The sequence below is a fragment of the Fukomys damarensis genome, unplaced genomic scaffold (assembly GCF_012274545.1).
Source record: "Fukomys damarensis isolate Sample0158 unplaced genomic scaffold, DMR_v1.0_HiC HiC_scaffold_28, whole genome shotgun sequence".
Lineage (NCBI taxonomy): Eukaryota > Metazoa > Chordata > Mammalia > Rodentia > Bathyergidae > Fukomys > Fukomys damarensis.
The window spans coordinates 17,889,703-17,913,220 of NW_022900940.1; the positions used below are offsets into that span (position 1 = coordinate 17,889,703).

Consider the following 23,518-nt stretch of genomic DNA (forward strand, 5'->3'; position numbering starts at 1 on the left):
AGGCTGGTGGTGTAGCTCCACTGAGCTAAATCCCTGGCCCTGGTTTTAGTTTTTTAAGGAATCTCAATACTGATTTCCATAGTACCAGTTTGCACTCCTACTAGCAATGGAGAAGGGTTCCTTTTGCCCCACAGCCTTGCATTCCGTGCTTTATTTTTTAAAGAAACTATTTACATACCAAAATACTAATAATCATGAATTAGATATACTATAAGAAATTATAACTAAAAATTTTTGATGGTAGAAATTAAACGTATCTACATATGACAAAATTGCACAGAATTATATACAGACACACACGTAGGATCAGCACCTGAAAAATTAGTGAAATGAGAATTAAATCCATGGATGTCACAGCTTGCCAATGTCAACTGCTTTGTTTAAATAATATACTATAGCTATGCTAGATATTACTACTAGAAGAAAATGGGTGAAGGGTAAACAGGGGCTCTCCCCCTAAATTTTTATGGCCTTCTATGTATATATAATAATTTCAAAATAAAAGCTTTAAAAAGTGAATCTGCTAGCACACACCTGTAATCCCAGCACTCTGGGAGGGTAAGGCACAAGGATTTTAAGTTTAAACCTAGCATGGACAACTTAGTGACTTGACTAGACCCTATCTCAAAATTGTAAAAACTTTTGAAAAGCTAAGGATAGGTCTGAGTAAAGGCTCTAAGTTCAATCCCCAATACTGGAAAAAAGACAATTTGTTGAATAATGCTGTATTACATACTAAATAAATTTGAAAATAAATCTGTAAAACTAAGAAAGCTTAACAACATTACTTTTCATCTCAGCATTGTAGAATTATACAGCCTTCACTAACTCTCTAGCCAATCCTAAAGTAAACACCATCATAATAACAGGACAAAGAATGTTTATGTTTCCATTATAATACTAATTGATACTCCTTGGATAAAAATAGGGAATTGACTTTATACGGAACTCTAAATTTTAGTACTAGTATACTAAATGTCTGCTTGGCCTTAAGAAATTATCCTATACAAGTTTCTTCACTTGCTGAAAATCTTAATTCTCTGGGGAATACAGAAAGGTCATCCTTTGAAGAGATGTTAAGTTTAACAGCTATACAAATCCACTCTTCTTAGGTTTCCAAAGTTAATTTTTCAAATGAAATTACAAGTAAATAGCATAAAATTTCACAGGAAAGATTATATCTGAAATTTTAAGAGAAAAACATAAATGTTAGTACACAAAAAACATAAAGAAATGTTTACTACCTCTTGAAAAATAGCTGCTAAACAAAAATTTACACTATGAAGCGAACCCAATCAAAACCAAAATTATATATATATCAAAATTATTTTCCAATGACAGCCATGTCAAAGCCTAAGAAGTCTTTCCACCCAACTGTCCTTATTATTTGCCTTGTATGCCTAGGAAAATCTTACAAGATCAGTTCTTGGCAGTATAAAGCAGTGGTAGAGTGCATGCTTGGCATATACAGGGCACTGGGTTCAAATCACAGCACCAACACACACATACACACCCCACAAAATAAAAAAAATTAAAAAGCATTAGTTCTCAAATATTCTAAGATTCCATCTCAACTCAATTTCTCTCAAGCTATGTTCAAATTTTAACCCACAACTGTAAAGAAATTAATTCACCTCTTCTGTGAAGGGGTACCCCCTTGAAGCCATTGCCTGAACTAACACTAAGTTATATATCATTCAAGAAGACTATTTGATATTTACACACAAGTGTTCAATTTATTTAAGAGTATGGTCACAAGGTGCATCCATTTACCTATAAATGTCTCAAATTTATCCTTCTTAATGGCTGAGTAGTCATCCATTATATAAAAAAACCATATCTGCTTTATTTTTCAGTTGATGGGTATTTGGGTTGTTTCCAAGACTTAGCTGTTACACACTGTGCTGCTATAAATATGGGTGTGCATATCACTGTGGTATGACGCTTTTAATTCTTTTCAGGAATTATTAAGAAGGGGAATAGCTGGGTCAAATGGGACCTCTAGTCCTAGTTTTGAGGAATCTCCACACTGATTTCCACAGTGATTGCAGCAGTCTATACTTCCACCAACAATGGAGAAGTGTTCCTACATCCTACATCCTCACCAGCATTTGTTATTGGTTGATAATAGCCATTCTTTCTGGAGTGAGATGGAATCTCAATGTTGTCCTAATTTGCATCTCTCGAATGACCAGAAATGAAAGGACCAAAATGTGTAGTTGACATTGTAAAATAAAGGAAGAAAATATTCAAATGGGAAGGGACTCTAGGGATGGGGGAGGGGGAAAGGAAGAAAAGGAGAAAGGAGCAAAGATAAAATGGAAGCAAAGCTTTAGAAAATAAGGAGGAGGGGCAGAATAAAAGGGAGGGGAGGGGAATGGGAAGAACAACAAGAATTAACATATATCATTCAAGGTAGTTACAAATTCAGTATCATGAAAGTAATCATTATGTATATCTAAATTGTACCAATAAACTCAATTAGTTAAAAAAAAAAAGTAATGACAGTGCAAAGCAATTTAAAAAAGGCTATCGGAAACTCTTACATGTATTAAAGGATTTCAATCTTTCCTGATTATCTCATAGAGAGACATATTTTCCTTAATATCTGTTTTTGGGAACTTTTCTTTCTATTTCACATTATCAGCTATACAATTTGGATCTTATTTACACTTTTAGGTTTTCACACCAGAGAAACGCTTTGGTATTTACACATGTGTGTCTTATTTATTTCACCTAAGAATATGGTCCCAAGAAAAGGGCTAAAGGTGTAGGGGAAGTGGAAAGGGTAGGGGAAAGGAAATAAGGGAAAAGAAAAAACTATGAGAAAAGGAAAAAATGGAAACAAAGTTCTTTGTAAATAAGTGAGGGTCGAGGGGGTGAAGGGAGGGCAGGGGGATGGGGAAAAACTGAGAACCAAGACTTATCATGTAAAGGCACAAGATCCCAATGATGAATTATAACTATACTGTATACTTAAAAAGTACCAATAAACTCAATAAATTTTTTTAAAATATATGTTTTTGTTTGGATTAGTCAGTATTCTCTTTTAATTTCCTAATTTCGATTTTCTAAATTTCATGATTTAGGTGTCTATATCATTTTTTTAATTAAAGAATTTCTAAGTAGTTCTTTCTCATATCTAGTCTAATTTTCTTGTACTCCACTTTTTCCTGCCAATAATTTTCTTTTCTTTTTAAGAATATTATTATTTCACTTGTCTTACTGACAAGAAGTGTTTAAAGTCTTCCAAATTGCCCTATTAATTTAACATCTGGAATAAGCCTATGCCCCAATTTTTTTATTGGCTGCCTTCTTAGCATTTATTTTAGAATTCTCACTTACAAGCTCAATTTGAGAAAAATGTTATCTTTCACCTTCCTTCTGTGACCATCCTTTCATATCCAGTCAGCCTGACTCCCAGAGCTCCATTGTGGGCTTCCTATCCTATGGCAACACAGTTAAATCCCTGACTAGTGAACATTCGAGCAGTGAATTTTCACAGATACCAACAGACCTCACATTATGAACATTCATAGGTGCGAACAAATTGCAGAACTAGCTCATGTGTCTGCCAGACATTGTCACAGTCATGCTGCTGTGGTGTTTACTGTACAGTGTGATAGTGTATAGCAGTACAGTGCTCAACAAGAGCCCAGGATGTCTCAAAGCAAGAGGAAAAGCAGTGGTGGTGTGGCAAGGACTGCTAAAAAGTGCAAAGCAATATACATTGTATATTTGTGTCAAAGGTATATAAGACTCACTTTTTGGACTTACAAACCAATCTGACTTACAAATGTTCTTCCACAATGGAACTCATTCATAAATTGGGGACTTACTGTACTGTATGTGGGTTGTCACAAAATCAGTCACTAAGTCAATGTGAGGTCTGATTCAGATCTTGATTATGAGGCCTCTGCAAAGACAGTAGTTTCCCATAACATGGGCACTATGCTAAGTCCAGGGCACCTGAGACTTAAGTAAAATCAGTTAGGAAACATCAGCTTGCACCTCCAGTTCTAAGAATGCTCAGCATTCTCAAAAAAAATGTAGTAATTGTGCTTCAAATTGAAAATCAACCAATGTTCAACTGGAGGAAAAACAAATGATGACTCATATAATAAAATCAGGTAGTTTAAATGAAATAGACAAAGTCCTAAAAAGACACAAATTATCAAAACTACTTAGGGAAGAAATAAGAAATCTGAATAGATTTATAAGATGTAGAGACTGGATTAGTAGTAAAAACACTGGGAAAGGGGGGATAGGTACTTCCCGTAATAAGAAGCAGCCCAGGATCAGATGGTTTCACTGGGAAATTGCAACAAATGTTTAATGAAGAATTAATAACAAATCTTCATAAATTGCTTCTAAACATGTATGAGTAACACTCCCAATTCATTCTATGAGGCAAGTACTATCCTGATACCAATATCCGATATCACAAATAAGAAAACTGCTGACCAACACCTCCGACAAAAAAAAAAACACCTCAACAAAATACTAGCAAATTCAATGAAGCAAGGTGTGGTGGCACACACCTGTAATCCAAACACTCAGGAGGCTGAGGCAGGAGGACTGCCATGAGTTCAAGGCCAACCTGGGCTACACAGTGAGTTCCAGGCCAGCCTGCACAACAAAGCAAGGACCTGTCTCCAAAAAAATAAAATAAATAAATAAAATCTGGCAATATATAAAAAGATTATATACCACAATCAAATGAGATTTACTGCAGAAATGCAAAGCTGACAACATTCAAAATTAATATATGAATCAATATCCAAAAGAGTAACGAACAAAGACATATGTCCACATCAAAAGACACAGAAAATATTAGACAAAATCCAAGGCAGATTCAAGATAAGAACAATCAATAAACTTGAAATGGAAAAGAACTTCAACATTATAAAGGGGATGTACTAAATACCCATAGTTAATATTATATTAAAAAAACAAAGAATTGAACGCTTCCTGAGATCAGGAACAAGACAGGTATGGCTGCTCTTATCACTTTTACTCAAGGATCTAGACATAGTAATTAGACAAGAACATGTAATAAAAAGCACAGACTAAAGAAAGATTTATATTACCTATATTTGGGGGAGAGTAAGCAGATGATATTAACTTATATATAGAAAACCCAAAAAAAATTATTAACCTCTAAAAAATTATTAGACCTAACAAACGAGTTCAGCACGGTTGTAGGATGTAAGATTAAATTACAAATATAAATTGCATTTATATAGAGTAGTAATAATAAAACCAACAAAAGAAATTATGAAAAAAACTCCATTAAAAAAGAAACCTGGGGGGCCAGGGATTTAGCTCAGTGGTGCTGCTGCCTTCCTTGCAATTGCAAGGTCCTGAGTTCAATCCATGGTACCAAAAAAAAAAAAAAGAAACCTGGGCATGGTGGCAACATCTGTTATCCCACTATTCTGAGAGCCTGAAGCAGGAGAATTGAAAGTTAAAGCCCACCTTGGCTGACTTAGAGACCCTTAACTAAATATTTTTTTTTTTTTTTTTTTTTTTAGGACCAGGATTTAGCTCAGTGGTACTGGCACCTGCCTTGGCAAGTACAAGGTTCTGACTTAGATCCCCAGCGCCAGGAAAAACAATTTTTTTTTTCAAAGCTAGAGATGTAGCTCAGCCTGGTGTGGTGGCACATACTTGCAATCCTAGCACTAAGGAGGCTGAGACACAAGGATATTTGCAAGTTCAAAGCCAGCCTGGGCTACAGAGTGAGTTTAAAGCCAGGCTGAACTACATAGACTTTGTCTGAAAAAAAAAAATTAAAGAAAGAAAAGAACTGTAGCTTACTGCCAACACCCAGGGTAAATTCTGTATTGCCAAAAGAAAAAGAAAACAATTCGATTTATAATAGAAATGTAAATAAATCATCAAAGTAAGTACAACAGTACATTAATAATATATTCTGATGACTTAAGGAATGAAAGGTTGATTTAATATTAGGATGCCTCTTAATGTAACACGTGTCCTATTATTAAATCAAAAGAAAAATACAAGAACTGAATATATACCAAAAGGCAATTTAACAGGTGTATCTTTTAGTTTCACTAACCAACGAAGATCAGAAAGAATGAAAAAGAAAACTGATTCCATTCTTAAAGTCTGTAAAATCATTTGGGCTATGATTATTGAGCCAAAAGCACCCTGATGTTGCATTATTTTTTTCTCTTACAATATTCTCTTCACACAAAACTTTAGATAAATACAACAAAAAGCCCTTCCCACACATAGCCTTTTCTGTACAATAACCATCTTTTGTACATGATTCACAAATTATGAGTATTTTCATACTTCAGAATTCACCTGCTCTAAATAAGAGCTCTGTAAAAGTAGATATTAATATCGCTAAAATTTTAAAGATAAAATTTAAAGCTGAAGTTATGAGAAATTAAGGAAGTTGCCTAAAGTCATAAATAAGGTAAAGGAAGCACTCCCGTAGTCCTTCCATTACTCTAGACTATTCTCTTTACATGCAAGGAAGCTAAAATGATTACAGTATATATAAACAACACTCACTAAACAGAAAATAATTCACCAATTACCTAGCATTGTTTCTATACTTCATTCTTCAGCCCACTCGCAAAAAAAAAGTTTATAAAAAAAAAAAACAAGTTCTGGAATTTAATTTAAAAACAATACACTTAGCCATAGTGGCACACACCTCTATCCCAGCATGCAGGAGACTAAGATAGAAAGATCAACATGAGTTCCAAGCCCTCTCTTAAAAAAACAACAACAAAATTAATTAAAGCAATACAAAAGTTTTAACAGACGAGTTCCCTGTATAATAATGACATACCTAGCTTGGCCCCTAATGCATGAAAAATTATCAGAAAGATAGCAAAGCAGAAAGTAGGATAGTCTTTGAATCATAAAAAAAAAAAAGAAAGTAGGATAGTGAAAACATCCTTCCTTTACATTCAATAGGCAAAGAGACAGAGAGAACATCCCCAATACCCTACTCTACATGGCCCAATCTTAGTTCTCTCCCTAATACAGACAAGAGTAAGTGAAGCAGGCTGCTCCAATTATTATTTAGTAAGCACCTATAATGAGCAAGTCACCATGCTAGAGATTTACATGCTATATTGTGGGTAAAAGTTGAAGCCCACCCTGGCTGCAAGAAACATGTTACTGTTCCCATTTTAAAATGAGAAAACCTGAAGCTTTTTTCATTGACTCTTCGGCCTACAAGCAGCAAAGCCAGGATGTAAATCCAGGCTCACTCAGATGACACCAAAAACTATTCTCTCCCCAACAGTTTCTGACAGTCTTAACAACAAACTGTCACTTTCAGAAAACATTTTGTACAGATATAGTCAATTAAACATTTTAAAGCATCGAGATAAGCAATAATAACAATCAAATAATTTTCAGGGTTTGAACTGTACTGTATACAAACCAATATACCATAATATTAATCAATATATTGAGTATAGGAATGATGCATTAACACATATTGTAGAAGAACTATTCAGTCCTGCAGCTTTCATTCAAATTGGTTACATGTATAAACTAAGTTCAACAAAAAACCATAAACTTAAAAAAATTAATATTTCAAATAAAGCACAGAAAAATAAGATGTCAAAGATAGTACTCATGTACTCTATACTGTCACACAACTTTGTTACATCATTTAAATATATGCACCAAGAATACAGTGAATATGTCATCAATCTTGAAAGCAAAAACTCTACTGCTGTAGTTTGGATTATAGATAACTCCCAAAGGCCCAGGCATTGTTAAAAGCTTATTTCCAGTTTGTATTATTGGGAGGTAGTGGAAAATTTAAGAGACAGGACCTAGTGGAAGGTATTCTGGTCAATGAGGAAATGCCGTTAGAGGAAAAAGAAGGATCCCAACCCCTTCCTTTTCCTCTTTATCATGTTGTAGCCATGGGGTAAAGGGTTTTGCTCCTCTATGAGCTGCCTGGCATGATGCGCTATCTCACTATAGGCCCAAAAGTAACTGGGCTAATAAACTCATGAACTGAAACTCTCAAAATTATGAGTCAAAATAAATCTTTTCTCTTTATAAATTGATTATTTCAGGCATATGTTACAGCCACAGAAAACTAACACACATACGGTATTTTAATTTTATTACAGCATCCATATCTATTAAGAAAAGCTTTATAAAAAATCATTTTAAAGTAAACTTTTCTCAGGGCAATTAGAAGTGTCTTCCAAATTTTTAAATGTGTATACATTCTATGACCTAGTAATCCCATTCCTAGACTGTATCCTACAGAATAATAGCATTAGCCAAGCATGGTAGCACCTTCCTATACCTAATGGTAGGCCCAGTCAGGAGGATTACAAGTTTAAACCCAGATGAGCAATGCAGTGACTTAGTAAGACCTTGTCTCAAAATAAAAAAAGGGTACAGATGTAACTCAGTGTGTAGGCTCTGGGTTCAATTGCCAGTACTGCCAAAAAAATGTTTTAAAGAATAACATTATAAATGTATATACACAAAGCTCACTAAAGCACTATTTGTTAATACTGAAAGTCACAAATTTTGACATTCTTCAAACTAATCTATAGAACCATTGCACTTGGTAATGCTGCACATTCCTGACTAAGCAGTGGGGAAGCCAGGAAACACACCAAGACAACAAACAAAACCAACAAACAACAATGCAATCTCAATCATGATTCTTACAAGTTTTGTTCATGCTTTATTCTGAGTTTGTTTTTGTGAAACTTAACTGACTCAAAATTTTATATGGAATTATAAGGAAAGGAGTAAAAATAATCAAGATATTCAAGAAGAGGATGAGAGGACCTGCTCTACTACTGAGGGCAGGAATATGTATCTATAGTTATTGAGAGACTGTGATAGTGAATCAAAGACAACACCATGGAACAGAATAGAGGGCACAGAAACAAAGCCAATCAAATACGCACACAGTTTCTGGAAAAAAAAAATAGAGCAGGAGTTTGGAACATAGCTCTGTGGTAGAATACTGGCCCGTCGTATATAAGATCAATCCCTAGCACTGAGGGAAACACACACACACGCACACACACACAAATCAAAACCAAACAAAAATCCCAAAAGCAGTAAAGAAAAGATGGAACTGAATTGACATATTTTGGGAGATAAAATTTAATCCCTATCTCACAACAAAGTAAAAAATTATTTCCAAAGTAGAGTACAGAATAAATGTTAAAGTAAAACAATACAGGAAAATACTTTCCAGTAAGAAAAAAATTCTTTAACAAAAATTAGTCATCAAATTAAATATTGAGGAACTGGAGAATATAGTAAAACTAAGAGCTTCTATTCATCATAGACAATATTAAAAGTAATACAAGCCACAGAGTGGAAGCAGCTCTGTACAAAACATCTATTTGATAAAGAACTCCTATCTACCCTCCATAAAAAAGGACTCCTAGGTGCTGGGGGTGTAGGTCAGTGATAGCATTATTTGTAATACTACAAAGTTATAAAATTTGATTTGTAAAATATGGAATTTCTCCAAATGAATCTATAAAGTATGTGGTTAGTACTTACAAAGTACTAAGTTCAATTGCCAGCACCACCAAAGGAAGAAAGAGAGAGAGATATACGAATCAAAAAACAAAGAAACAAACAAAAACCTACTGAGCAGTATGAAAAAGACAATCCAACAGAAAAATGGGCAGAAAATTTAAGAAGTTCATAAAAGAATAGATCAAATGGCCAAAGAACATTAAAAAAAAAAATCAATCTAAGTCATAAGAGAAACACAAATTAAAACTGTAACAAAAGACTATACACTTATCAAAATAGATAAAATTAAAGACTAAGAGGAGTATAGAGAGATAATAACTTTCATGAATTCCTAGCGGGAAAGTAAATTTTCTTTCTGTCATACTGGGCATTGAAGTAGGGGTTTTTGCATTGAGCTACATCCCAGTCTTTTTTTTTTTGAACTTTGAAACAGGGTCCAAGGTGTGCATGGTGGACTGGAACTTTTAATCCTCCTGATTCAGCCTCCCAGGGTGCTGGTATTACATGTGTGCTCCATTACACATCGCTAGAAAAATTTCTACAACTATTCAGGAAAACAATTGTCATTATCTTCTAAAATCTTGAAATTAGTTATGTCCTTTGAGTTAATGATTCTATTCCAAAGTCTATGCAAACAGAAACACAGGTAGGTGTATGTGTACCAAAAGAAATGCACAGTAATGTTCACAGTAGCATAAACTGGAGACAAATCAAATGTTTAACTGTAATGTTTACATTTAGAAAGCAAAACAATAAAGAAAAGAAAGGAACCAAATATAAAAAATTCAGGATGGCTGTAATCTTTCAGGGGAAGGAAGCACAAGTGCTAGTAGTGTTCCTTTTCTTTACCTACGTGGTGGTAACATGGAGAATCAATGCACAATAATTCACTGATTTATATTTACATATTATCCTCTTTGTTACACTTTATAGAAAGAAAAAAATACTGAAGAAAGATGAGTTTTGGTACCAGCTGCTAGCTACATAAAATCAGTCAAGTCACTTTTCCATCTTCAACTCTACAGCTTGAAAACAACATGTTTTTGCCATATGAGACTGTCAAATGAACTGTTATCAAATTATTCTGTAACCTTCATATATTAAATATAGAATATATTATTCTCTCAAATTAAGGTTCTCAAAGAAAAACTTTACATGAGTATAAGTTTTGCTTGCAAAGAAAAAAATACTATGTTACTGTACTACAATAAAAATATTGAGGAATTAAATATTTAACCTGTCAAAATATTTTCCCATTTTTGTTATCAACAGTAGAGTTATATTTTAGGTTACCTTCTTGTGAGAAGCATCTTATAAAAGAAATTTCAAACTTACCTCTCTATTGGGAATAACTTCATCAAATTGCTCTGTAAATGAAGATGTTCTGCTCCTAGCTCCTGTTGGTGTTGAAGAACTGGAGGAAGCCTAGATTTAAAAATTATTGTATAAATTAGAAGATTATATTGACCAGGAACTAGATAGTTCTCTCAGTATATGCACAAGAACTCAGTGGAAAAAAAAAAGAAAAGAATAGCTAAAATGTAATCAACTAAAAGACCCAGGCTGCCTACTGGATCTTTAGTTTGGCTTTACCACCAATAAGAAGTATGATATTAGCTAAATGAAATTTTTGAGGGCTATGTTACTTAGTACATGAAGGTGTGATGGTAACATAAAATCCTAGTATTAGGAAAAACTAAAGCCAGGTAGGAGGTAAGTGAAATCAATATTATCTGTGCAATTTTTCTGTAAAACAAAATTATCCCAAAATTTAAAATAGTTTCTCTGGTGTGAAAACTAGAAGTGTAAATAAGGTTCAAATGTTGTAACTGAGAGTGTGAAATAGGAAGAAAAGGTCTAAAGGAACAGAGGAAGTGGGGAGGGTAAAGAAGAGAAAAGAAAAAATATGAGAAAAGGAAAAAATGGAAACAAAGTTTTTATAAATAGAGAAGGGTGAAGAGGGTAAAGGGAGGGCAGCAGAATGGGGAAAAAACAAGAACCAAGATACATCATGTAAAGTTACAAGATCGGAATGATGAATATAACTATATTGTATACCTAAAATGTACCAATAAACTTAATGGAAAAAAATACATCTATACAAGATTGTCAGTTCTTCTGAGGTCTCTTAAACATTTAATACTATAAATACACAGACAAATAGCATCTGTCTACCTCTCCAATCAAGTCTTTCTTTCAACCTACTGGCACAGCTGTATACTGCTATGTGAAAGACAGCCTACAATAATCCTCAATACAAAACCCTCAGAAGAAAAGGCCCCAAATTTAAAGTAGGAGTCTGAGATATAGTCTAAGATGAGCTAAAATAAAACCAAAAAACAAAAAACCCTAAAAGTATAGAGCCAAAATTTTTGGGCCGGGGATTTAGCTCAGTGGTTCTGCCGTCTGCCTCGGAAGCGCAAGGTCCCAAGTTCAATCCCCAGTACCAAAAAATAAAAAAATAAAAATAAATAAGCCAAAATTTCAAGACTCCCCCACACCTGTAACTAAACAGATCTAACCTCATTTTACACTGAAATGAATGAGTCTAGATGCCTTATCCTTTTGTAGTCTACACAGCTGTACATAAAAGGACTTTAATGTTTGTCAAATGAATAAACAAATGTAACTGATCTGTCAAATCTGTATACACACTCTTGTGGTTAGGCTAGAAGTATGAGGTCATGAAAAATAGTATATATACAAACACACACACACACACATACATAAAGCACATACTTAGTTTATGATCAATCTAACATTTCACATCAGGATAAGCCGTTCAATAAATGGTGGTGGGACAAGCAGTCGTCCAAATGTGGGTCATCAATCAGTTCCTATTTCATACTTAAACTGTTTTAAACATTTAAATGTTTGTAAATGATTTTTAAAAATACAATAGTCTATTTCTTTAATCTCTGAATAGGAAAGAAATTTTTATTTCAAAAGCATTAATTTAAAGGAACAGTTTAGTTGGGAATAGGGGAAAAATCTACAAAACATGATAAAGTTTAATCTTTTTTCTATAAACAGCTCTTAATAAATTCATAAATAAGAACTCAGAAAACCCACTAACTAAATCTTCTTTTAATCTAGGGCAGGTAACTTGAGCTACACCAAACACCTACAGGAACTTTGAGTCATGTGTGAGCAATGCAAGAAAACACACATGCAGAGTTTGCAAATAAAAACAAAATTTTGCCAAAAGCTTCTGTTTACCAAACAGTTTGCAAACAAGTGTTTGTGAACAAGGTACCATTGTAATCCCAGCACTGTGGAAGGCTCAGGCATGAGTATCAACCTGGGCAATTTAGTAAGACCCTGTCTCAAATAGAAGTAAAGATTTAAAGAGTTTGGAATGTAGCTCAAAGGTGCAAAGGTCCTTGGTACAATCTCCTGTCGGAGAGAGGGAGGAGGGAGGGGGAGGAAGAGAGAAAAAAAGAGAGTGGGGAGGGGGGAAGAAAGGCATGGGGGAGAGAGAGGGAGGGAGGGAGGCAGGCAGGCTTAAAAATTCAAACAAAATACTTGAGTGTGACATAAAACTAAAGTCTTATCAATGGTTTAAATGTCTGGAAAATGTGTAACTAAAAGTCATGGGATGGGAAAGCACAGTCACAGGACAGTGTTTATTCCAGAGCTGAAATTAAATTTCAAACATTCAGAGTACTTCCGAAATCACTTTCATTAAAGTTGAGGGACATTTAATAATGTTCTTTTCCACAGCTGGAGCCATGATTTTCAAACCATATCAGCTTCAAAGGCCAGGGACACTTCAAAGGCTGCCAGTAGGAGGGAAGAAGCTCTAGTTGTATTTACTTACAAGTGATTATATGTAAGCTCTCTAATTAAAAAAAAAAAAAAACTACTGAAGAGTAAAACATTAGGAAATTAATTAGCACTACTAGTCTATAATAAATACCTCCTACCCAACTCTCTGTTATCATTTCATCATGTCTAAGTAATTTATGTATTTTGAATTTAGTTTCCAAATGTTCAAATGCCAGAAAATGGCTACCCTTGACAGCAAGCTCTACCTGAAAAGTATATCTACCCTATTGTGTATTTTAAAAGCTGGCGCTAGATTTAACAACTTGGTCTCATGTGAATTTAATCAGAAGACCTCCTCAACACTGGATAAACTGACAAAATCAAGTGATGGGGTTTACAAAGTTGAAGACTAGGTAATAAAACACACTGTCCTCAGAAAATTAGAACAACCTGGAAAAACGCTTGATGGCTTACTGGTCATCCTCTGGAGTTGGAAGAGTAAGGATATGAGAGAAATGATAAGACTGTTTTCCTATGTGCTGCACAACAACTGGTGTATACTAGCATCACACTGGATGTACTTAGCCCCATGGTACAGGGACTAATGCACCCTTCAAGGCAAATATAACACCTAGCATAGCACATTTCAAGTGATGTTAAATAAATAAATGTGCTATAATTATAAATATTTTCAGATGATTTATCATTGTTGACCCTTGTAACCAAACCGAAAGGTAAGCAATAATAATCTCCTAAAAATTATAAATTCAGAATGCTTACTTGGCTTACACAGGTTAATACTCCAAAATCTGGGTTAGTTCACAGGTTGTATTTAGGCAGGAAGGCAGGGCATGGCAAAGCTGGCTGAGGGAGCAAGTGTGACCACACACCAGGACACACGCGCCAAATAATTCTCAGGAGCATGTATGTGGACTCCTCTCAGGAACCCATGATGTGTGGAATAAATAAAAGGACAACGATGCCATAAAGAGCTTGATATCATGCCTCTTCATGGCAGCCTGTTCTGTACCCAGGGTGTACTTTTGTTTTATATTTATATTTTTATTTTTCCTCTCTTTTACTTGGCCCAAGTTCACTCTGCAGAGCCAGGTTCTCCTTTGCCCTTCACTTTTAATTTTTCCTACATCAAATAATGTGAAACTTTGTGGCCATTTTTGCTTGTTTTGTTTAATTCTTTGATCAAGTTGGAAAGAACCTGGAAACCACTTCATACACAGGGTTCTCAAATATGGCCTTGTAAAGACTTGTCAGTCCCCTTGGAATATTCCCAATTTCCATGTAGTAAAGCCCTCAGAAAAATATAAGATAGTACAAGACCTCTGCCCCATTAATGAGGTTGTCATTCCAATCTATCCTCTAGTGGAAGATCCATATATAATTCTCTCCCAAGTTCTAGGGGACACTACTTGGTTCTCACTCTTAGATTTAAAAGAGGCATTTTTTTTCCCATTCCCCTACATCCAGACTCCCAATTTGTTTGCCTTTCAATGAAAAAGTCCTATTTCAAGAGAAAAGCAGCAATACAATTGGGCAGTTCTTCCACAGGGGTTTAGAGACAATCTTCACCTTTTTTGCTCAAGCACTAGAGAAAGACTCAAGAAATCTAAAGTTTAAAAGGGAACCATCTTACAGTCTGTAGACTATATTCTAGTTTGCAGCTTAACTCAGGAGTTATCCAACTATAATACTGTATAAATTCTCAACTTTCTAGTAATAAGGGATATAAAGTCTCCAAAGAAAAGGTTCAGATATCCCTCCAAAAAGTTCAATATCTGGGACATAGTCTTACACCTGGGGAATGGCAGCTCATCAGAGACATTATCCAGGCTATTTTTTGGGGACTCCTCCCACCAAACAACAGCTTCATTCCTTCTTGGGAATGACTGGCTTTTGTAGGATCTTGCTATTAATTTTGGACTAATGGCAAAGCCTTTATATGAGGCTGTCAAAGACCCTGAGTTTATGTCCTAAGGAATTATTAAAACCAGTCTATACCCCCCAAGAGATAAATGGGCCTTAAGACAAGGGGTGATTTAAAGGGGGCTCTCGTGGTATTTAAGAAACAAATTGGTCTTTCTTCAAGGAACACAGTGGAAGGCTATAAAAACACTTGATGATTTTTTCCACTTGGGAAGAGATACTACATTGGAAATGGTCACTCAAGTTTTCACAGGACTAGGATTATCAGAGACCTCTAGACAGACAGACCTGCAAAACTTGCCCACTCTGTGCCTATAAAAACCCAGGCAAGCCCAAAGCACCTCCTTTATGAGAACCTGTACAGAGGAGGACATAACCTGGGCAAGACTGGCATTAGACTTTACCCACATGCCAGTATGTGGAAGTTTAAACATATACTGGTCCTAATTGACACCTCTACAAGCTGAATTGAAGCCCTTCCTACTCATTCAGAAAAGGCTATGGAGATAGTCAAGGTGCTTCTTAAAGAAATCATCCCCCGATTTGGATGACCCCAGTCTCTCCAGAGGGACAATGGGACTTCTTTTACCTCTCAAATAACTCAAAGTGGTAGAGGCTTTAGGAATAATGTACCATCTTCATTCCACCTAGTGACCTCAGTCTCCTGGAAAGATAGAGAAAGCCAATCAGATCCTAAAGTGAGCACTGGCAAAACTCTGCTAAGAGACATTTGAGTCCTGGCTCTGATAATTGCCAATAGTGCTCATGAGGGTTCATAACTTGCACAAAATTGGACTAAATTTGAGCCCATCTGAGATGTTATAAGAAGGCTATTTCTATCCTCTGACATGACTGTAGACCCAGAGACTCTTACAATACCTTAATAATCTGGGCCAAGTACAACAGGCTATCCAAATGTACGGGAACAAAGTCCTATCAGGTCCCGGCCCAGGGGAACTACCTAGTGTCCTCCTGGAGACCAAGTGCTCATTAAAACTTGGCGAGAAGGGATTCCCACAGACCAGTTAAAGCCAAAATGGAATGGCTCCTTTTCAGTAATCCTTGCTACAACCACGGCAGTAAAAGTAGCAGAGATGGATAATTGAGTTCATCTTTCTAGAATAAGGCCAGTTCCATCATCTAAAGAACACTATCCAAAAGGAAAATGTTACTCCTGTGAGCCTCTGGAAGACTTGTAGTAAATTCTCTTCCAAAAGCAAGACTCCACTACAAATAATTAAACAGGATCTTACTAAGGCCATGGCTCTGAGTTTCTTGATAATTTATCTGACATTCCTCTCTGACATACATTCTCCTCTACAGGATGCATAAAAATTAACCTGCTCCTCAGATACGGGCTAACAGTAAAATTTCTTTCTTCCATCAAACAGGCAGCCCAATGGCCACTCTTTTCTCATTGTCTTCTGATAGGTTTGTCTTTCTTCAACCCAGCCAGTGAGCCACAATACCCCAAAGCAGTTGGAGAACACATAATCCCTAGCAGGGAGGGTCTACAAACGCTTCCATCCAGAAGAAACTATAGAAGATGGAGACCTCCACTCCCTCAGCAACCCACAAAATTATGATTATTTGTGTCTCTCAGGGGAAAACAGGCAAGAAGGCAGGGCGTTGCAAAGTTGTTTAGCGGAGTAAGAGTGACCATATCCCAGGACACATGTGCCAAAGAATTCTCAGGAACCAGTGTGTGTATTTCTCACAAGAACTCATGATGTGTGTAATAAATAAAAGGATACAGATGCTATAAAGAGTTCACTACCAGATCTCTTCACGGTAGCCCACCCTGTATGCTCAGGATGTACTTTTGCTTTATATAGTGGACCCTTGAGTTACAACCCACCTCACATATGATCAACTGGAGTTATGACCAGAATTTTAGTTTTTACTTACAACCAAAGGCTTGAGTTATGACCCGAATTCCAGCCACTTGTGTAGTTGTAAATAAAAATTCACAATGCCAGAAAAGCATATGTAAGCATATATAAACATCAGTCTGAGCCAAGATATGTGTACTTACAGGTGCAATTTCAGTCAGTGCTTTATATAATCACTACAATTACTTCTATCAAAATAGCCCCCAAAAAGCTAGAAAAGAAGCTAAGGAAGAGAAGGTAAAGAAAGCAATCAAAATCATAAAGAAGGAAAACAGGGCCTGGGATTTAGCTCAGTGGCAATGAGCATGCCTTGTAGATGAAAGGTCCTGAGTTCAATCCCTGGTACCAAAAAAAAAAAAGGAGGAAACTATAGAAATATGAGAGGTGTTACTGTCACCAATTTCACTAATATGTACAGTGTGTCAAAATCTACCATCTCAACAATCTTACAAAGATTTGTATAAGGAAGACAGTGCTATTAAAAGTGTTACTCAAATTAGTAAGTCATGATCAACAGTGTTAGATGAAATAGGCTATTATTAGTGTAGATAAACAAAAGGCAGATGGCAGGTTATGACCTATTTGAGTCTATAATTTGTAAAAAAGCTAGGGCTATAAAAGGCAGATCTCATAAAGGATAATCCACCAATGAGTGATAATGGTGAAATATTTTGTACCACTAAGGGGTAATTTCACAATTTTAAAGCAAGAACTGGGGTTCATAGCATAACTAGGCATGGTGAAGCATACAGTGCTAATAAAAGGGCTGCTGAAAACTACATATACCACTTCAAAATGATGACATAGGGAAATGGCTTTTGCTGTTAAGTTTTCAACTGTGATGAAACTGGTCTTTTCTGGAAGAAAATGCCCAGGAAAACATAGATTACCCAGGAAGAGAAGAAAATGTCAGGCCACAAGCCTAAGAAGTATAAGCTAACCTCACCACTATTTGCCGATACAAGTGGTGACCTCTCTTGGTTTATCACTCTGAGACCCCTAGAGTGTCCAGAAAACATAAAGTAATAAAGAATAGGATAGGGGTTGTGTGCAGATGTAATGCAAGAGCCTGGGTAACAAGAGTAGTTTTTTCTTGAGTGGATCAGGAAGGCTTTCTGTCCTACTGTTAAGAAACATCTAGAGGACAAAGGTTTACTACTCAAGGCTCTCCTCATCATGGTCAGTGCTGCTCACCCTCAAGATTTAGATGAATAATTCTCATGGCTTTCAGTCAAGTTCCTCCCACCTACTACAACTCCTCTATAGCAGGTTACAGCTAACTTTAAGAAACTATACCCCAAAGAATTGTTCCTCACGCATTTCCAGATGGTTTCAGATACAGATTAAATGCAAACTTAAAGAGTTCTAGAAGGAACATTGCAACATCCTTTCCTGTGTGGGGTTAATTGAGAAATCCTGGGCCAATGTCTAAGGACATTGAGATCTGCCAGGAAGAAATTATGGCCTAAAATTATACAGGAAAGAGGACCAGGAGCTTAGCTCAGTGGTTCCACTGCCTGCCTCTGAGATTTATCCCAGTACCAAAGGGGGGGGGGGCTGGAGATTTAGCTTAGTGGTTCTGGCACCTGCCTCACAAGCACAAGGGCCCAAGTTTGATCTCCAGTACCAAAAAAAAAAAAAAAAAATTATACAGGAAAGAGACTTTGAAGGCTGTGTAGAGGATCCCAAGTCTTCAACTGATCCTGCAGTTGATGATACTGTCACTATAGCAGACTCCACAGGCTTATAGTTAGACAGTGGTGGTGCTGAGGAACTGGAAGAAAAACAATCAGAGGAACTGTCTACAGAGGAATTTCAGCAACTTTTGTCTGAGCAACAGAGAATGGCAGCTGAGGAGCTTTCTGAAGAGGAGGGAGAATATCAACAATCAGTGAAGCTGCTGGGTGTGATGGCACATACCTTGTAACCCCAGCACTTGGGAGGCTGAGGCAGGAGGATCACTGTGAGTTCGAGATGAGCCTGGACTACATAGTGAGTTCCAGGTCAATCTCAACTACATAGTGAGACCCTGTCTCAAAAAAAACAAAACAAACAACAAACAAAAAAACACTGAAAACAATCAGCACAGCCAAGTTCTTCTGAAATAAAGGAAATCCTGAAAAAATGGAGAGCTACAAACATTTATACGGAAGACCCACCCAGACAGGAAAAAGTCAATCGTGGGCTGGGGGTGGGGGTGGTGTTAGCTTAGTGGTTGCACTGCCTGCCTCACAAGTGCAAGGTCACAAATTTGATACCCAGTATCCCCACTCTCAAAAAAGTCAAAAATTGCATTTACTTGCTTAATGGCAATGTCATGTCACACCACAGAACAGTGTTAAAGAAAAGACAGAAAAAGACAACTTTAGACCAGTTTTTAGTCCTGAAAAGGATGAGACCTAGTGAGCCAGAAGCAGGTCCCAAGGAAAGAAAGGATATCAGAGGGCCAGATTCCTGATATTCTTTATGAAAGGGAACTCTCCTTCCAAAAAGTAATCACCCTCCATTTCATCCTCCCTTCCTGCAAGCCAAAGATGTCAACTTGAATGGTGAGTACAGTATGAAATGGCTGTGTCTCGTAAACTAGGCACATTTTATAACTTTTAGTGAATACACTAGGAAAATTATTAATGTTTCTGGTAAATTATGCAATTATACAACCCTTTTTTATTATGAAAAAACTGATTAAGAGGTGTTTTGGGAAGTTCAGAGAGCATTATGGTATTTCCATTACTTCTTAGTGGAAAAATAGTTTTGACTTATAACCAACTTAAGTTACAACCAGCCCCCAAGAATGAACTGAGTTCGTAAGTCCACTGTATTTTTATTTTTTTTAATTTAATTTATTGGTACATTCTAGGTAGACAGTACAGCTACATTCATTACTGGGATCTTGTACCTTTACATGCCAGGTCTTGGTTCTCATTTTTTCCCCTTGTCCCCCCCCTCCCCTTCCCCTCCCCTCCCCTCCCCACTTCAAACAATTTAATTCCATTTTTACATTTTCTCATTATTTTTTTCCTTTTCCCTTATTCCCCCTTCCCTATCCCTCCCACTGTATTTTTATTTTTATTTTTTCTCTTTTACTCAGCCCATGTTCATTCCAGTTTCTCCCTTACCCTTCACTTTTAATTTTTCCTACCTCAAATAAATGTGAAATTTTGCTGCTGTTTTTGCTTGTTTCATTCAATTACTTGTTCAAGATGGAAAGAACCTGGAAACCACCTATAGAGGGAGACCACAGCACCCAGAAACAGAGCACCATTATGACATCTTTATCCACTTTCCCAATATTCTTTGGATGACTATCTATCAGATTTATTTTTCTGGAACTCATAAGAAAAACAGTAGCAATATTTCACATAATTCACACAGCAACACCTATAGAACAAAACTCTTAGGGAGAAGTATACAGTTCAGTGGCAGAGCATTTGCCTAACATACATGAAACCCTGAGTTTGATCTCTAGCACTACCAAAAAATTTAAATGCTGGGTATTGAACCCAGGGTCTCTACCAAGCACTCTACCACTGAGCTCCAGCTCCAGCCTCCACAGAACAACTTTAAACTTTATAACATATCATGTTTTCTGACCTATTTTCATTAAATAAATAAAAAGGCTCTCCCAGCCAACTGATTCACAAACCACTTGAACTGATTTCACCATACCACGTCCTCTTTTTAAGAACAAAGTTGGGAAACATGAACATTAATTCAATCCAGAACACTTCAAATTAATTTAATGTTTTTAACTATATTTTTAAAAAATGGAATTAAAAAAACATCAATCCTTGGGCTAGGGATTTAGTTCAGTGGTTCTGCCGCCTGCCTCACAAGCACAAGGACCCAAGTTTGATCCCTGGTACCAAAAACAAAACAAAACAAAACAAAACAAAAAAAACAAAAGCATCAATCCCAAATTGAAAAACACAATCTAAACATAACAAACAAATTTTAGATATTCACATTACTAAGAAGTTCCATATTAAACTCAATGGGCTGTATTACCTAGAAATTTCACAGAAAGAATCATTTACAATAGTGAAGTTGTTAAAGATATGTATGTGTGTATATATATATATATATATATATATGTGTGTATATATATATCTATATATATAGATAGATATAGATATATATATAGATATATATATATCTATATCTCCATGCCTTTTCAAGTATCAGTGAGGCTTAAATGCTTTGAATCTGTAACTTTCTAAAATTGATCAACTAAAGGGGGGGCAGGAACAAGGGGAAAAAATGAGAACCAAGACCTGGCATGTAAAGGTACGAGATCCCAATAATGAATGTAACTGTACTGTATACCTAAAATGTACCAATAAACTCAATGAGGAAAAAAATCAATAAGTAAAAAAAAATAACACTGATCAACTAAAGCTGGGGATTTAGCTCAGTGGTTCCGCCACCTGCCTTGCAAGCACAAGGACCCAAGTTCTATCCCTGGTACCAAAAAAAAAAAAAAAAAAAAATCTATAGTTGATCAAATGATTAGTTTCCTAAGATAAAAAGAAACAACATAATTCACAATTTAATATTTTCTATGTTAGTTGTCATGCCTACCAATATGCTACTTGCAGTAAGTATTCACCCATTCTAGCCTGCTACTAGTTTAGAAACTGGATAACTATATTTATTAGAACTGCACAAAAAATAAGCATGAAAAAATTCTAAATGAAGGATTTCAAAATGTTTTCTTATGAATAGCATTAAAAATAGATTACGAAGTTGGTGACATTAACATTTTTCACTGGTCATAGGCCTTTTGACTTATTTCCTGGTTCTCAAGTTGTGCCATACAGATGAGATGTTACATTTGCATAAGTACAGAAAACACATGACTTATTTCATTCCTTCCCTCTACACCTACGGATAATCTACACAGCTAGAGAATCCTCATCACAACACTGCTAAAAGTCACTGCCAAGCCAATTTCAGATATCCTAGCTCTAAAAGAATGGTGATAGTTGGAGTCAATTCTTCATAAAACCTTTATACTTTAGTTATCAAAATTATTAGCTTTTCATTATGCGCTTCTTAAACTACCTTTCTTATCCTGATGTCTAAGATAGTAGTGCCAGAAATGAAACACTGATCTTACATTATAAATGCCTCTCAAAAAGTCCTTCAATATAGTGAAATCCATTCACCCAAAAGTAACTTAAGAAAACTTCCAGTTAAATATGGCAGAGGAACCATGTTTCTTTCTCCTCACCATCCCACTCAAAGAGTTAAAAAAAAAAACTTTAATTTTCAGGAGACTGGAGGTGAATGAAAAACTCCTAAAAAATTCAGTACAGCTGAGGCTGAATTTACAACCTCACAGACCTAAGAGAGAAATGCTAATGAGAAGAAGCAAGCCTACTTTCATCCCCAGAATCCTGAAAAGACTTAGGGATTAAACCAAAAGGTATAAGCAAAATCCAGAAGTGAAGAGGCAAGACCAAAATCGGGAAGACTGACTGAAATATCCTCAGATCTCCTGTTCCTCTCAGTGGCACAGTGCCTGCCTCGCAAGCGCAAGGTCCCAAGCTCAATCCCTGGTACTGAAAAAAAAAGAAGTTGATAGTAGAATTACAACTCCTCACTCCTTTCCAAAACAGACTGTTTCTCTTGAAAAATTGAGTGACCTCTATAAAAGACTTCTAATTACTGACATGTTTATATTTTCTCCAACAACAAAGCAAATTTTCAGCCTATCACCTACCAGTAGCAGTAAGCCTAGTGTGTCTCCATCACTTGCTACTTCTACATAGCATCAGATTTTTAGTGCCTCACACTTAAATATGATGATAGCCCAGAGCACTCAATTTTGAAAAGAAAGTCTCCAATGTTAAAAAGAGAGAGACAAAAACATAAAATTTAGAAAAACACAAATCAATAAAAATTTTTTAAAATATCTACATTGTTCTCAGAAGATAAAAGGTATATATCAATAATCAATGCTATGAAAAAGCAAAGACAATAACAAATATATATAGGAAATTTTTAAAATAGGATAGCCAACATTAAAAATTCAGATTAAGAACTGGATAAAATGTTCTCCAAAAGTGAGTCAAAAGATGAAAATAGAATATAAAGAGGAAAAAAGAATCTACACAAGTGAACTGGAGTTTCAGAAAAGAAGAGAAAAAAAGCAAACAGCAATATCAAAGAAATTGTTAAGAGTTTTCAAGGTCTTAAGCACATAAGTCTTCCTACTTAAAAGTATCCAGCGAATATCAAGCATAATGCATGAAGACATCCATACAAAAGCATACCTGTCATGAAATTTCAGACAAGACAAAACAGAAAGATCCTAAGTCTTCAAAATAGAAAGAGAAGCAAACGGCACTAGACTTCCCAACACCAATACTTCAAATGAAACACAA

General features: G+C 35.8%; 1 protein-coding gene across 4 annotated transcripts in view; it reads right to left on the minus strand.

Moving 5' to 3' along the window:
• Window positions 1-23,518, minus strand: part of Golga4 (golgin A4) — a 114,443-nt gene that overhangs the window by 84,931 nt on the left and 5,994 nt on the right. For all 4 annotated transcript variants that reach the window (XM_010629696.2, XM_010629695.2, XM_010629694.2 and 1 more), the window contains exon 2: window positions 10,864-10,953. In XM_010629696.2, coding sequence (XP_010627998.1) covers window positions 10,864-10,953 — 90 coding nt within the window. The remainder of the gene's footprint in view (window positions 1-10,863; window positions 10,954-23,518) is intronic.